Source organism: Maniola hyperantus, chromosome 4 (assembly GCF_902806685.2).
Source record: "Maniola hyperantus chromosome 4, iAphHyp1.2, whole genome shotgun sequence".
Taxonomy (NCBI): Eukaryota; Metazoa; Arthropoda; class Insecta; order Lepidoptera; family Nymphalidae; genus Maniola; species Maniola hyperantus.
In genome coordinates, this window is record NC_048539.1 from 2,821,723 (window position 1) to 2,839,026 (window position 17,304).

The 17,304-nt window shown below is 40.2% G+C and overlaps 1 protein-coding gene across 1 annotated transcript; it reads right to left on the minus strand.

Annotated features, from left to right (window-relative positions):
- Positions 1 to 100: 100 nt before the first annotated feature.
- Positions 101 to 16,108, minus strand: LOC117996996 (actin nucleation-promoting factor WASL-like). Its single transcript, XM_069498147.1, has 11 exons — positions 15,757 to 16,108; positions 11,863 to 12,090; positions 11,571 to 11,670; positions 8,742 to 8,918; positions 7,748 to 7,864; positions 7,285 to 7,458; positions 6,802 to 6,879; positions 5,842 to 5,949; positions 5,312 to 5,508; positions 4,929 to 5,018; positions 101 to 4,235 (listed from the first exon to the last, which is right to left on the minus strand). The coding sequence occupies exons 1-11, from the start codon at positions 15,841 to 15,843 to the stop codon at positions 4,068 to 4,070; spliced, it is 1,524 nt and encodes a 507-aa protein (XP_069354248.1). The 5' UTR covers positions 15,844 to 16,108; the 3' UTR covers positions 101 to 4,067.
- Between the last annotated feature and the right edge of the window lie 1,196 nt (positions 16,109 to 17,304).

The window sequence follows — 17,304 nt, forward strand, 5'->3', positions numbered from 1 at the left end:
GCTTCAGTGGAAACACACCCTAAAACGATTTAAAAATAAAATCAATTGGATGTGCGGAGAGACCGAAGGAAGGAATATGGGAATAAAAAATACACATTCGAAATGTATTAATTAATTATTTATTTAGTCAACATAATAGTTACAGGTGGTTATATAACATTGCTTTTATTAGTCACGGCGTCTGCAGTCTCGCTGGAAGCTCTGATTCGCAGATATTCTAATCCTAAACGACTTCCTTTAAGGGTAATTCTTCGCTAGGTTTTATTTCCGCCTTGGACAGGTTTGACATCGAAAATTGCGTTTCGCTCGTGTTCACGATTTGAATAACTTTGCAAATCAGCGCCCCGATTTAACAATTAAATAGAAAACATAGTTCAATATTATAAAAATAGCTTTGCGTCTTTATTTACAATCTATAAATTTAATTGCTACGGCTATAACAATAGATTACACGGCACCTGTTTTTTATGGTGTTATAGTGATACGTAAATTGATACAACGTAATGACGGTTCAAAATTTATATGGCGTGGCTGTAAGAAATTCTTAAGCTGGGTATGCCCATCCATTGTTTCGGGTTGCATGACCCAGTATTCATAGACATAATTATTAAGGCTAGTCTAAAGTTAGCAACCCATTTTGCGTTATTGACGGCGAAAGCGTTAACGGTAACCGCAGTCCGTAATATAATTTTAACAGCTTGTCATGCAACCGGGTCTTAAACACAAGGACAGCATCCTTTACAAAAATGGCCTTGGCGGAAAAGGAAAGTTTTTTGTTTTGTGAAGATTGCGCTTCAAAGCTACTTAGTTGTATAAAGAAATATACAGCACGCAGCCAAAAGTGATGAACATCGATCTTTAGAAGGAGACAGCAGATTTGTAGAGCACTGTCTCGGTCGTTGAACCGACAAACCGTCATATGGGTATGAGTGACAGAGACAACGCTCTACAAAGATGAAATATCATTCTAAAGCCATCACTTTCAGCCGCGTACTGTAAATTATTTTTATGCCAAGGTGTCCGTAAAAGAATTAATAAGTTATGAAAAAATACCTCTTCTTATTATAAGAAAATAATACACTTAAGTACTAACATAATTAATATAGTTATAAGTAACATAATACAATACTTAATTAATAACAAGTGGTTTACTAACAGTGAAAGTTATTGCTTCATATAAATTAAATACAATTTCGTATATAAGGGTTGGTACACATGACGAAATATTATCGCGCGACAATATTATATCAAAATATCTGCGTAATTTTTTTTTAATAATCTGCAAAATATTGGCACATGAGGTGCTATGCAATGCGACATAAGCTGCAGACATAACAGTACGCAGCAGAAAATAACGTACATCGGCCTTTAGAATGACATTTCGGCTTTGTAGATCGTTGTCTCTGTCACTCATACCTATATGACGTTTAGTCGGTCTCAACGACAGAGACAATGCTCTACAAATCCGCTATCTCCTTCTAATGGTCCATGTACATTATTTTCTGCCGCGACCTGTTACTTTGTTTTGTTTTGGTGTGTTGCAATTGTAAAGTACCTAATCCATAGACTGTTCACATTCTACATCATACAATATACTATATTATGCGAAAATGTCTGCCTGTCTGTCACTTTTTACGGCCTTTAACGAATTTGATAAATTTTGGTACAAAGATAGCTTGCATCCCAGGGGAAGGAAATAGGCTACATTTGGTCCCGAAAAATAAGAGTTCCCACAGGATACATAAGACTTACATCCACGTGGATGAAGTAGCCAGCAACATCTGATACATGTACTTACATATATTTCATATATGGTACAATATACCTACTTTTATCCCGGAAAATCAGAGTTCCTACGGGATTTTGAAAAATTAAAAAAGTATATGGTAAATGTATAACTTCAAATCTCCTTCTATCGAACAGTAATGGCTTTAAGTGCACATTTTCTGCAAATATTACGCGCGGCATTTCTTCGCAGTGTGTACTTACCCTAACTTACTACAGCTATACAAGTGACATCAAAACCTAAGGCAGTTACGTGGTTTCTTAATTTACATCACAACAAAAAATTAAATAATATATACATATTAATATACAGTACGCGGCAGAAAGTAATGTACACCGGCCTTTAGAATGACATTTCGGCTTTGTAGAGCGTTGTCTCTGTCACTCATACCTATATGACTTTTTGTTGGTTTCAACGACAGGGAAAACGCTCTACACATCTGCCATCACCTAAAGGTCGATGTACATTACTTTCGGCCGCGTACTGTATTTTGTTACTTTAACACTAGCATATGCTTGCAACTTTTCCTGCATATAGGCACTGCTTTTCCCAACTATTTGATAAAACAAAATACTATGATTAAGAAAGGCATATCTAATCCACTATTATTAAATAGTTGGCGCTATTCACGGAAAGAAGTTAGTATAGCACTCTTTCTGTTACATAATCTCATACAAATGACAGATCCAAAAATCTCAGAGGGTGTAAACCATTTTGAGTCACCTGCAGTCAATCACAACTAAACTATGTTTCCAAACTGGATTTCGAATGTTTTTTTAAAACATTTTCGAATGTTTTTTGAAAACATGTTTGTGGTTGGTTGGTGTCTCAAAATGGTTATCGCCCACTGAGATTTTTGTGTGCCATTTGTATGAAATAATGTAACAGAGAGACCGCTATATCAACTTGTTTCCGTGGATATCGTATAGATACGGTTTTTTTTGTCAACGTTGTAGTTATAGTCATTATAACCCACTTCTTATTGAAATATTTTATAATTTTTATGAGTGTTCTACACTTCAAGGAAATTTGGAAATAAAAGTATTTTTTTATACATTTTAACTAAAGAATAGACAATATATTGAAAATGTACCCACATTCAGATTTTGAATTTTTAACAGTTTTAAATAAAATCCTTTCAAAAAAGTAAAATGCCTAATAACTTACTACACAACTATCATTCGTTACATAAAACAATCACTTTTGTTAACTTCAGTCTATTATAATAATAAGAAATTAATTAATTATATACACATAATACACATTATCATGTATACACAAATTATATATTAATATGATTAAGAATATGAACGGTAGGTGTTATTTAAGGAATATGTTAAAAAATAAATTGCTTATTAACTGTTAGGTTATACCAAGAGACTAATAAAATAAGACTGGTTCACCTACTGATGATTTTTGAACAATTGTTTAAATTATTTATCTCAACGTTAAGAGCGTCTTAACCGCGACGCGTGCGCGTGCTGACTCCCTGGATGGGTTCGAAACTAGTCGGGCTAACGTCGACTGGATACGTGAGTATAGCCGTTGATATATATAATGGAAATCACTCACGACACTTTAAACGTAATTTTTTTTTAATATTTATATAACATACTAGCTGACCCGGCGAACTTCGTACCGCCTAGCAGCCGATTCTTTAATTTTTTTTTAATATTTTAAATTTTTCTCTCCGTAAGAACCATCCTCGTACTTCAAGGAATATTATAAAAAAAGCGAAATCGGTTCAGCTGTTCTCGAGATTTGCGATCAGCAACACATTCAGCGATTCATTTTTATATATAGATATTAGCCAGCAGACAACCTCCCTCGCGTAGTGGTGATAGCTGTTGTTTTCGTCGAAGGTCTCGGGATCAGTTCCCGGCTGGAAGGGGCAATTTGAAAATTCATAATTTCTGGTATCACCCAAGCTGTATTTTTGTACACTGTACGAATTTATGCTGTGGTATTAATTAAAGATATTATTTGCAAGAACATGAGTGCAGCCAAATGTCATTACTATCACAAGTGACTGGAGTCATGCATGATTGCTATAATCACGAATAACCACTTTAATCACTATAATGATCACTATAATCACAAATGATCACTATAGTCATGTATAATCATTAGAATTTAGAATCACCAATGATCACAAGTGACTGAAGTCACGCATGATCGCTATGATCACGAATGCCCAGTTTAATCACGCAAGATCATTATTATCATGAATGATCATTATAATCACGAATGATCACTATGATCACACATTAAGTCACAATCACTAGTCCCACTCTCCGTCACTCGTGGAGTCATCGTCACTGTCCTCCGAGTCAGAGGAGTGTATGGCTCGCTTCCGTTCTTCTAGGGCTCTCGCTAAGGCGCCTGCTAGGCCGCTGGGCTCGGACCCACTGCTGGACTTCTCTTCTGTTTTACTGTCTGATCGCCGAACCTGGAGGGGATGGGAGATTGATTATATGATCAGAGGTTATGAAACATCAATGAAATTCAGATACTACTCTCAGTGGGCGGCCCAGGTGGGAACAGGTGCGTCCTGTAGGGCGGCCAGCGTGTAGAACTAACTCTTAGGACCTTCTTACATTACGATACTTACAGACACTAGTATCCTACGCGAGTCTCAAAGATGAGACGCTGAGGAGTATCTCACATACATTTGTATGGTGATTCGCACACTTCGCTACCAGTATCCTACGCGTCTGCTACAAGTCTCGCGATACCCACCTTGTCGTCGCCCGCGCGTATCTCGGCAAAATGGCAGCGGATCAGCAGTTTGACATTGAAGTTCAAGAAGAATTCTTTGTTTTTAGTAGCATACTGCATAATGTACGAAACTCAAGAAGCGAACATGTATTCTACTGGCATGCGACTGCGGTATCATCTCTTGCGAGTATCCCAATGTATGAAGGGTCTTAATATTTATAAGAAATTGGAAGGAAGACGCGCGGACGTGTCCTTATCTAGAGCGGGTGCCGAGTGTGGCATCACACCCGCTGCCCGCCCCGCAGAACCACCAGAATTCCAAATCCCTGCCAGGAATCGAACCCGGGACGTCCCACTAATAAGACCACAGCGCTTACCACTGCGCCAGAGAGGTCGCCGTTGTAAAGATTGAATGATAACTCACAGCTTTTAAGTTGAATCCTTGTCGTATTTCGCTCATTAGATTGCTTCTGTTGTCTTCATTCACTGACGCCTTGGGGCCCACTTCAACATGCTGAAGGAAGATAAAACATTATAAATGGTGAACTTTAGTTTACTAATACTAACTTTAGTTTTATGGAACCCTAAAAAGTAGCTCATGTCACTCTCAAGGTATTAAGCTATACCCATCCGCGTGCACAGGGTTTGGGCACCTGGTAAAAGAGGGTTCACTCTTGACTTGAAGGTACCCATATTAAAAGTGGAGGGGAAAACTGACGCCGGAAGGGCTTTCCATATCCTGGCGGTTCGAATTAACAACGAGGAGGCAATTCGCTTCGTACGTGTCCATGGAATTTCAGAACTCACCTTCAAGTTCTTGTTTCCTCCCCGGATGCTATCCATGAGCGCGCTGTGCGCGTCGGCGGGCACGGCCGCGTCCACGGGCATCGGCGGCGGTGGCGGCGGCGCGGGTGGCGCGGGGCCGGACTGCGGCGGCGGCGGAGGTGGGGGAGGCGCCGAGGGGGGCGGTGGAGGCGGCACCGACGGCGGCGCGCTCGACGGGGCTGCAAGGGTACACCAGTTCTATCAGTGTGATACTACATTCTTTTCTATTTTGGTCCTTCGAGCCGGATCAATGTAAAATTAATTTAAAATTGATTTGTAAAATTTAGTTCCTTTTGTATCGAATAGGGTTATTGAACACGAGACAGCTTGATCCGAAATCCATGCCGACGAAGCTATGGCTGTATAGTTTGTTTGTTTGAGCTTATTCGTGCGTGTGGCGTTTAGTCTCGCCCAACTACGACGAAGCACACAAATACGTTAACGCTTTTGCTTTGACTATGACTCTAGGAAATTGATCCTTCGAGCCGGATACATAGAAGTGATATACATACGTTGGTGCGGCCTGGGCGGCGGCGGGTTGCGCGGTGTGCTGAGCGCGGCGGGGGGCGGCGGAGGAGGTGGCACGGCACGCGCGGGCGGCGGGGGCGGCGCGCGGGACGCTGGATATCACATGACCATCAATGAATACCATTTTTAATATAGGAATAAAATGCGTTTCAATTGGATTATTGGACTTGTAAATAAACAAACTTCCTTAGCATATTGATTTTAATAATTAAACTGCAATAGTAACACTACGATGGGCGATGGAGTGCAACACACAACCCAAATCTAAGACAGTAAAGTACTGCCTTCAACCCGATTACCTACCAGAACAACTACCTACTAACAAGATTTCAGGAATTGTCTCAAAAATGATTTACAGTGCTGGTAAAAATTCTATGTGGCCGGCCAATGAGCGATCCGCTCCGCCCACGTCCGACAATCGGTGACCGATTTTTTGTCGGGAAAAAACATACAGATTGCAATAATAAAACGCACTGACTTTTTGTAGGACGTGTGCGCTTCAATATTGCAATCTTGTATCACTTTTTGCCGACAAAAAAAAAACAGTCTTCAACTGTCGGACGTGTGCGGAGCGCCCAATATAAGTACGCGTGCGGCCGACGGCGACTCGTCCTTCGGCGTCTGAACATTTTAAAATGGCGTCCATTAATATGGAAGCGAACGCAATTTTTAAGAACCAAAGCGATTAATTCCGGCAAATAGAGCTGTCAAACAATATTCCGTCAAAGAAATCTAGATTTTCCGTTGCACAGCCATTTATTTTAAGACGGAGCTGAGGTGCTAGCGTACGCAACTGTATGCCAGAACGAACTGCATACGTATGGCAAAACTATTATAAGTTCCGTAAATTGCTATAGCGCTGGAACCATGTCTCATTGCTGTTGTGCTGACGTCACTAAAATGGCGGCCACGCGCATTAGCAATTACCGGGACTTATAACTCACGTGGTGCAGGCGGGTGCGGCGCGCGGGACGGCACGGGCGGCGCGGGCGGCGGCGGCGGCATGGCTGCTCGTGGCGACTCTGCAATGGTAAAATGTGTGAGTCGGACTCGCACACGAAGGGTTCCGTACAAGAAATAACACAATAAAGGCTGAACTGACACGAAACGAAAGGATCATACTGATGTCACTGCAACAAAAAGTAACTTGCAACGTCTAAACTAGATGTCGCCACAGGTATCTTCAATGGAGCCTGAATCGTGCAAACGAAGTTTTCACTGTAGAACACTATCCATTTATACAAGTTCCAAGGTACAAACGGCCCAGCCATTAGCTTGCATGGCTGGAGTGAAGACTTCGGCGGGAAGAGGCTCGACGAACAGACGGAAACGTAAACACGGAAACCAGCCCAGAGAGAAGAGAAGCTTAGACGAAAATCTTCTTAGTGCGCACAAATCGAGCACAAATTCTTCCATACAAGCCTCACCTTTAGTCTTGGGCGTGTCGTGCAGCTCCTCTTTGACGGCGTCCATGCCGCCATTTTTGTTGATGAAGTCGTATATGAACTGGCGCGTCGCGTGGTCCTTGAGCTGCGTGTCCGTTATGCCGGCCTTGCTGAAGAACCAACGCATTTCCTCCTCCGGTATATCCACGTCGAAACCTGACAAAATATACACAAAAGGGTATTAAAGACTGAAACCTATGTATATAATATGACGGACAACATCAGACGAGTCGCAGGGTGTCGCTGGATTCAGGCGGCGCAAGACCGTGGCGTGTGGAAGTCCCTGCAAGGGACCTATGTCCAGCAGTGGACGTCTATCGGTTGATGATGATGATAATGATAACATTACTTTGTCATATTACGTTTCATATGTTTCAATTAATTATATATCTTTCTTGTTGGCATGTTTGATACATTGAAATCAATTTTATTTTAGCTTAGGTACCTTTAGTCTCGTCCCATCCCACGTGCGACACATGCTTGAAGTCCAGCGGCATGCCGATATCGGCTTTGGTCAGTTTTCGCGCCTTGGGCTTTTTACTCGAACTCTTCAGTGTGTAATCTGTAAGAAACACAAAAGAAATACATTTTTGGGCATTTAAATTTTTCTTATATGTGAGTGAGTGCAATCCGATAAGCGCACTGTGGTTTTATTATAAAACCTGATCATCGGATTTTATCGGATTGGACAAGCAGGATCTATTTATTTTAGTTGTGTTCGGTCCTAACTATGTACTATCTGTAATTTAACCACTATCACACCAAAAAAGCTGTGATAGCCTAGTGGTCAGGACGTCCGCCTTCTAATCGGAGGTCGGGGGTTCGATCCCGGGCACGCACCTCTAACTTTTCGGAGTTATGTGCGTTTAACGTAATTAAATATCACTTGCTTTAACGGTGAAGGGAAACATCGTGAGGAAACCTGCATGCCTGAGAGTTGTCCATAATGTTCTCAAAGGTGTGTGAAGTCTAGAAATCCGCACATGGCCAGCGTGGTAGACTATGGCCAAAAACCCTTCTCACTCTGAGAGGAGATCCGTGCTCTGTAATGAGCCGGCGATAGGTTGATCGTGATGATGATGATGATTTATTTAAAGGCTTCACGGGTTGAGGCATGGAGCAGCTATCTTCGCTATTGGCTATCGGTACACTCATAGGTGTTGAACGCAAGCCGTGCGGTGACGCTGTCTCTCTTCTCTGTTATCACTACCCATATTATAAAAGCGAAAGTGTCTTTGTTTGTTGGTTTGTCCTTCAATCACGCCGCAACGGAGCAACGGGTCCACGTGATTTTTTGCATGGATATAGTTAAAGACCTGGAGAGTGACATAGGCTACGTTTATCCCGGAAACTTAAAGAGTTCCCACGGGATTTTTAAATACCAAAATCCACGCGTACGAAGTCGCAGGCATCAGCTTATAGCTTATAATGGTACTCACTGGAGAGCGTGTTGGCTTTGTTGGGCTGCGTGGGCAGCGTGGGCGCAGGCATGGGCGCGGGCGTCGTGGGCGCAGGCGGCGGCGTGACGCCGTTGAGCCGCGGCGTGTTGGACGCGTTGGAGCCGTGCGATGACACGCTGTTGGTCCGTGCGGACAACATCGAACGCTGTCTTCTCTCTGTTCAATAAAACAATTAGTGTAAACTATATCATAAGAAAGCTCAGAGTCACTCAGCGGGCGATGGAGAGAGCTATGCTTGGAGTTTCTTAACTTGATCAAATCAGAAATGAGGAGATCCGTAGGAGAACTAGAGAAACCGACATAGCTCAACGGGTTGCGAATCTGAAATGGCAATGGGCAGTGCACATAGTTCGTAAAACCGATAGACGTTGGGGTCCCAAGGTGCTGGAATGGCGCCCTCGCATCGGAAGACGCAGCGTTGGAAAACCCCCACTAGGTGGACGGACGACATCAGACGAGTTGCAGGGAGCCGCTGGATTCAGGAAGTGTGGAAGTTCCTACAAGAGACCTATGTACAGCTGTGACCGACTATCAGTTGATGATGATGATGATTTCCAGTATTGTATCGTAAATTATTACTAGGTGTTAAGACTTCGCCTTCCATCGGGATCTACTTCTTTTGATGTTCTATAAAACACTTAATAATTTTAAGCAAGACAAGTTTTGCAAGGTAAAACCTGGTAGGCACCCTTTTGAAGGGAAAAAGTGTATTTATTTTGTTATTATTTGATATGTTTCTTAAAAAGTTTAGTTGGTTAAATGAGGACCAAACTATGTTATGTACTGAAATGAGTTAGGGTCATTTCCCTTAACTATTTTCAATTAAAAAAATCCTGATTCAATCATTATGATACATGTAGTTATGCCATACATTATTATTCCTACAGATATATACAAACATTTATGTAAATTATAGCGATTTATATACGAAGCAGGTCGTCCATATATTACTCACACGTCATTGATTCGATTTCATTTCGCGTTCGCGGTTATTTTTGATGACATAACGAGAAAAACACGTGCACTCTTAGATCGAGTTTGCACATCTCGACAGTGGTAACAAATTTCGAGAACCGAATAATACTGTCAAACCTAACCAGCCTAAACACCCTGGTTTTAAAGTCGAATAGGCTATGTGATGGGTAGCAATGTTGGGCGCAGGGTAACTCGGTACCCCGGTGGTTAACTTCTAGCCGAGATTTGACCGGCTAGAGCTGCCATCATCGCCTATCAACGCTGTCGAGATATGAAAACTCGAATTAGGCCTACCGTGGTGGCGTTTGTTTTAAATATCTGCAAATAAACACTATGCTCGGCACACGTAGGTATTGTTTGCACACGCCGTATTATGCCATCTTTAGCAATCGATTAGCTATATCTACAGGATATTTTTAACATGCGAGCATGTTTTGGGTGATTTTGCCTGGTTAATATAATACTTTTTAAATTTTACGCATAGTGCATACAGCCCGAATGGAGTGGAGGCGAGTCTTTTTGACAGCAACTTGAACTGAGCTTTTTGTACTTAAATATACTTTGAAATTGGTATGACGCGGCCAAACTAAGAAAGGGGAAACCGCCATGTTGTGACGTCCTAGCTAGAAATTATATAGTATGCGACAGGTCGAGATGGCAATCGGGGTGGGGACGCCCCGCACACACGCACAGCCCCTGCGCTAACCCGTTGCGGGAAAACACAGGTGACGTGCGGGTGTGCGGCCTGTGGAAAGTCCCCCCGCCTCATGCCCCGACTGCCACCTCAACCTGTCGCCCACTATAAGTACCTACATGATTCAATATATTTTTAATGGATTTAGCTTTAAAATGTCCTACAAAATTCATTGAAAATATATTGACTATTTAGTCAAAATATATTTCTAGCTAAGACGTCACAAAATGGCGGAAACGATTTCTGCACTAACTAAAGTAGGTAATGATATAAAATATAAATGGTATGGTATTTTTTTTTCATTAGTTACATCTAGCTTTACAGGATTATTTCTAATACGCTAGTGTAACATATGTACTTCTTAAAAAAATGTATGTAAGTACAGGAATGGTGTCTATGTTATGGCGTATGGAAGAATATAATAAACTGCTACTTTGCTCTACACCACTCTGCGGGTGTGCGATGCGCCTTATTCCTCTTAAACAAAATCGAGTTTTTAACCAACTTCCAAAAAGGAGGTGGTTTTCAACTTGGTCCGATTTTTTAAAATGTAGAATCGATCATTTAGGTAGTTCCCAAAGCGAACTATATTTTCGACGTACCTAACCTTATTCACGTCATTCGCAGCATCTGATAATAGATGTTGAGCGTTATCTCGAGTCTCGAGATCTACGGAAGAGAATCTAGGTCTCAGATGCTTGTTACGATGCTTTCACTGTCGTCAACATTTCTCTTGACTCTAGTTACGTAATTTAATACAGCTTTTGTATTTGTTTTTTTTTAAACAGATCTATACCTAAAGCTGAACCTATAATTGTTGTTTCCTCTATAAGACAATTTGATATTTATTGTTGACAAAACCTACATTAAACCAAAATTTCGATCTTTGAACCTTCCCTTTACTTTTAACAATCGGATGGAAATCGATTATGTCGTGTTGGAATCGAATACCGATTACGAAAGAGGATTAGGAGTACGAAAATCAGAATTGGATATTGTCAAAGTGATAAAAAGAATTTCAATGATAAGCGGGCTAGAATCCAGAGCCAGTTCCGAAAGAATCCAAGTGTTATGCTGAAAACATGGCGTATTCCCAAATTCTAGTGACACGCTTCGCTTAACGAAAATTTGTTACAAACCTTCTCGTCTCCGTTTCCTTAACTGGATTTTCTCATTGAGTATGTCTCTAAGCACTCTCGCTTCATCTTCGTTTGCGAAATTGAACGCGGTCATGTATTCCTGCAAAAAATATTATAATAAAATTACGTAATTAAAAAAGCTAAAAAACCTGACTGCTATTAGATGGTATATTTTGTATCCCAGGAAACAAAGAATTGGGATTTTAAAAGAGCAGGGGTGTTCAACAGACCAATCAGGTTATTATTAGATGATGTGATACTTTACTTTACCTCAAATGAAATAATTTCTTACCTCAGCCTCAAACGTGTGCAAATACGGTCTCGGGCTCTTATACTCTATCTGCAAGTACACTTCATGTTCCCATATCATGCTCTTCCGGTACAAGCAGTATATCCGGAAGAAGTACGACCTCTTGCTGTTGTCCTTGATGAGACAGAGTACTCCTGTGTCCTTCTTCTTCCATTCTGAGTGTCCCGGCCCTTCTGTCGTGAACAGTTGTACTACTGCTGTCGCTAGGCTCTGGAATCAAAAGAAAACTGTTGCAAATCTATATCTGTGTAAGCAGGGCCGGCCCAAGCATATTCAGCGCCGGGGTGCGAAAGTTAGCCTTGATCCGTGGGCCTGTGGCATTTTTCCCGGTTGGCTATGCTCGCGGCTCAGCTGGCGTGGTCTCAGTGTAGTAGGTACCTATCGAAATTTATGGCAGTCACCTTGCGCCGCTTAGGACCCTGCGCCCGGGTGCACCGCACCCCTTGAACCCCCGAGAGTAAAGACGGCCCTGCTTGCCCATACACTGTGTAAGGGCAAGTATACACTTCTGCCAGTTTTATTGCTAGTATATATAGGTATTTAGAGCTAGCGCGGCCTACGGTAAATTTCCGTACGTTTTTTTCCGCAAACTCTGTGAACTATAGAACTATGTACATAGAAGCGCGCGCACTGCGGAATCATTTCCGCACCGGATTTTGATAGATTAAAATTCAAATTTGCGGATTTTAAAACGCATCGCAACTCACCGCACTGTGGTACGCGCTAGCTCTTAGCTTATAAGGCACTGACTGACTGACTTATCAACTCACAGCACAAACCATTGGATATAGAAACTTAAAATTTTGCATGTCAGTGCATGCTTAGAGCTATCAGACACCCTTACAAAAAAACCGGCCAAGTACGAGTCAGACTCGCGCACCGAGGTCTACGTACTACAGTTGTATTTTTTCGAAATAAATCAAAAACTATTTATATAATATATTGCATAAAAATCTGTTTTAGAATGTACAGGTAAAGGCCTTTTATATGATACCCACCTTAGTATAGTTAGTTATCTTATTTTGAAAATTGAAAATACTAATCGAATATAGATATGTATCGTAAACTTATCAGTAATCATCAGTACTATCACCTGTGTTCGTTTTTGCCAGCGTTCTGGTTACATCCTGTACATACCTACTGTACTACTACTACTTTTTCTATGATAAGCGTTACTCTTTCATTCAATCAATCAGCCTGTTTGCGTCCACTACTGGACATAGGCCTTCCCTAGAGCGCTCCACCACACACGATCCTCTGCCTTCCTCATCCACCCACTTCCCGCTACCTTCTTAAGGTCGTCAGTCCAGCGGGTTGGAGGTCGTTCCACACTGCGCTTGCCGATACGCGGTCTCCCCTCCAGAACACGTCTGCCCCAGCGGTCATCGGTTCTGCGGGGCAGACGTGGCCTGCCCATTCTTTCATTACTTGATTGAAATTTGAAAATAATGTTTAATACTATAATTACATAATCACAACAAGAGGAAATCTCTAATTTATTGTTGTTTATTATAATAGCCTTACTATACCTATTCAAAGTGTAAATAGCACAATTAGTATAATACATAAAACAATACTGTTCGATAAAACAACATGAGGTAATTATGACATTCCTGTTGCAGTGGTGAGTGCAGTGGTCTTATAAGTGTGAGGATCCAGGTTCGATTCTCGGCAGAGGAAATTTGGTAACAATTATTAAATTGTCTATTCTTGTAGGAGGCTTCAGTTGTGGCTAGTTAGTATGTTACTGGGTGGGACACATTTACCAGTAGGGTGGAGAGTGGTAACTAGTTGTTAACCTCCGCTATCGGCCATTGTAATCAATATGGCAGTCAGAAAACGCATTTTCGAGATAACAGCACTTAAAGTTTTGTTTGAAAACTTTTTGTACTCTTATGAAAAACCTATAGGTACACTCAATTTTCGTGTTGTCTAGATTCTAGAAGCATAAAACCCAGATAGGAAGAAAGATCGTTTGACAAACATTCCATAAAATTAATTTAAAAAAATAGATAAATACCAATTAAGTATTTTAGCATTTAAACTATCGTTAGTGATTTCCATTATACATATCTCACACCTGGCTTTACTCACGTGTGTTTACGTGTGAGTAAAGCCCGGTGAGATATGCCCAATTAAGTACTTCCCTGCTCTCTTGATTACTGCAACAGTATGTACTAACAATGTGCTACCAAGGGATTTAGCATTCTAGTACAATGCCACATAATATGATGCTTCTATCTTAAGTAGATTATGTGACAAATATTATAGTAACAGCTTCCATATTTCATAGAATCATATTTATATAATTTAAAATCTAACTTTATAATGATATAAGCCCAATAAATTATTGATATTGTTTTACATAAGTAAGTACCTACTTAGATAAAATTCACATCAGACAGCTTTCTTTTATGTTATGCAATTGAGGTGAGATCACTTATTTTCAGTATTGTCTCACCACTAAACTAGTTATCTGAGAGCTACTTGTGGTATGAAAAGCTTTTTATTATAATGAGAGAAATATATTTCTCCCAAACAACAATACAATAGATGTTTATAAAGAGGGTTTCAGTTACTGAAGGCATACAGCTCATGAATGGTGATAGCCTAGTGGTTAATATGTCCACCTTGTATTCAGGAGGTCTTTGATTCGATTTCAAGGATTCCCCAAGCAATTAATTTTTTTTTTAAATAATATTAGCCATGTTTATCATGACCAATATTCCTCTTTCCCCTCCAACTAAGGTTAAAGCTTGTGTTAGGAGTAGGTACGATAATAGTGCAACAGTTTGGGTTTGAACCGGGGACCTTTCGAATTTCAGTCCGCTCCTTTAACCGTTGAGCTATTAAGGCTCTAAATATTACTAGCTTTAACATGCATGCCTGAGAGTTCTCCATAACATTCTCAAATAGGTGTGTGCACATGCCAGACTGTGGCCTAAACTTTCTCATTCTGAGGAGAGACCCATGCTCTGTAGTGGGCTGGTGATGGGTTCATGATGATTATAACGCTCATATTCATAAATGCAAAATGGGGTTTGTTTGTTTATTTGTCCTTCATACAAACTGCAAAGTAGCAATGTGATTATTTGCATGTGTAAGACTTCCACTTTATTCTGGAAAATCAAAAATTTCCCATGGGATTTTTAACAACCAAAACAATGTAGACTTAGTCATGGGCATTATCAAATATATTCAAAGTAGGTAAATGCTGAGAATGTACTGTTTTGTATTAGGTGTAGTTACTTATAGATTACTTTCATAGGGAACCACAAACAAGTATAATTTTTTTAATTTGTTGGAAGTGAGGCCTGTTTCTATGAAGAAGACTGTGGTTGGGAACGCTCAATACAATTTTTTATTAAAATCTAATGTAACATGACTGACTAAAAAGATGCTGCAAATTGAATACAAATGAAGCATTGTTTGGCCAAATTATATAATCGTGTATGTAAGTGACCTACCCATTGTCTACTAACCATCAAAAGTGTATCATGTATGTACAAACTACAAAGTAATGACCTGACTTTCAAGTATCTTGCCGAGTAGAAATGTTTATATAATATATACTTTGTTGTGTAAATTGGTCTTCTACCATAGATTTTGTTAATTACATGACAGAGGTCCTGATTACTAGAAAGTATTAAACGATGAATCATATTATTTAAATAATCTACAAGGTGGATAAAGCATCTGATTTGTTGATCAAAAGCAGGAACTGATATTAAGCGATAAACACACATAAATCAAGCGCCTGTCATTAACACTGCTTATCAGCGTAACCGCAAGCGATAAAATGCAGATATAACGATATTCATAATCTACTAAATGCGAATTTTATCATTGGATGTACAAAGTCAAAAGTTTACCAACCTGGCATTTTGGCCCGATGAGGCTGAACACCTGATCGTTCTCGTCCCGAGACAACAGGACGCTCGGCCTATTCTCTCCCCTCGGCATCCTGTTAAACTTGTACAAAAACACTCATAAAATCACTTTAAATAGGCACAAATGGATGTGTCAGACATGACAACTTCCCAACATTGTAAACTTCCCGACGGTTTTATTTTGGCACTTGTAACAAAAGGATGACGGCGATACGAGCAATTTTCACTAATAAACATTTATTACAACGTCGAGCGCGTATAATTTAGTAAAAATATAAAATTACTTTCTCTACAGTCAACATCCCGTGCGTGAAACAGTATATTATAATACTCTTTGGTGAAACATCAATCATCAGTGTTGCAACTTTTGAAAAATCGGTTGTCAAATGACGTCAGCTTGCTAGTGTTGCAAGCACACTTCTAGTCTAAACGTAGTTACAGTAGAAACGGGTAACATTGGAGGTTTTTAACCTAGTTCCAAAAAGGATGAGATTCTTAACTCGGCCCGTTTTTTTAAATGTATGTAACTACCATAGATAATTCATATGGTAACTACAGTGAAACGATTTTTTCGAGGTTTCCGGACCAATTAGCAAATTTTTTTAATCAACAGGGATCGCGGTGGTTCCATAAAAATTTCTGGATACAACTCCTTAATCCTGATGCTGCATGGTAACTGCCCGCGTAAGTTATCAAGATTCAGGAAGTGTTCATAGTGAATTAATATTGTAATTTGTAGGTACCAAGCAACGACTTCATGCTTGGACTCGAAAGTCCCAAATCCTCAACCCTGGGATGTAGGGTGGGTACATCACTCCTAAACTATAGTGATTCAGGAACTGCGGATGATGCAATATTAATTTGAGTACCAAGCATAGATTACATCATTGAACTTGGGATTCAAACTCCTCAATTCTGATGCTGCAAGGTACTGAACTCCTAAGCCGTGGAAATTCGGGAATTTCTGATGGTGAATTGATATTTTTTATTTTAGGATGATTATGTTAAAAATCAATAAAAATCATGGTTTGTTTGAATTATTCTCCTTAATAATGAATTCTAGCCCCATAAACTACCTACCACTATACAAAAAAATCACATCATTTTATTACTACAGTCCAAGACCCTATTTAGATCAGAGATCGGATTAGTGCATAAGCAACATCAGAGTTTTTTATATCCGTATATATTTTCACCTAGGTAGGTACTCGTATCGGATGAGTGCGTAACCGCTCTCATCAGATACGAGGGTATATCAATCAATCAAGTATCTTGGACACTCCAAATTCCGACCGATCGCAAAGGTGAATGCAGCAACTGCAATATGTTTAAAAAAAATTATAGACTTCTATAAACTGGTAAAGGGCCGCCATACTTTGAAGCACGCTTGTAGGTCGTTTTTGCTAAAGGTGCGTAAATACCGCTCCAATACCTAATACAATTACTAGTCAGTGCCAACTGCGTGCGTATCAAACATGTGCGAATTGGTTCTCAGTTTTAAAAATACGAATGCAAGAGCTTTACCTACCTATTT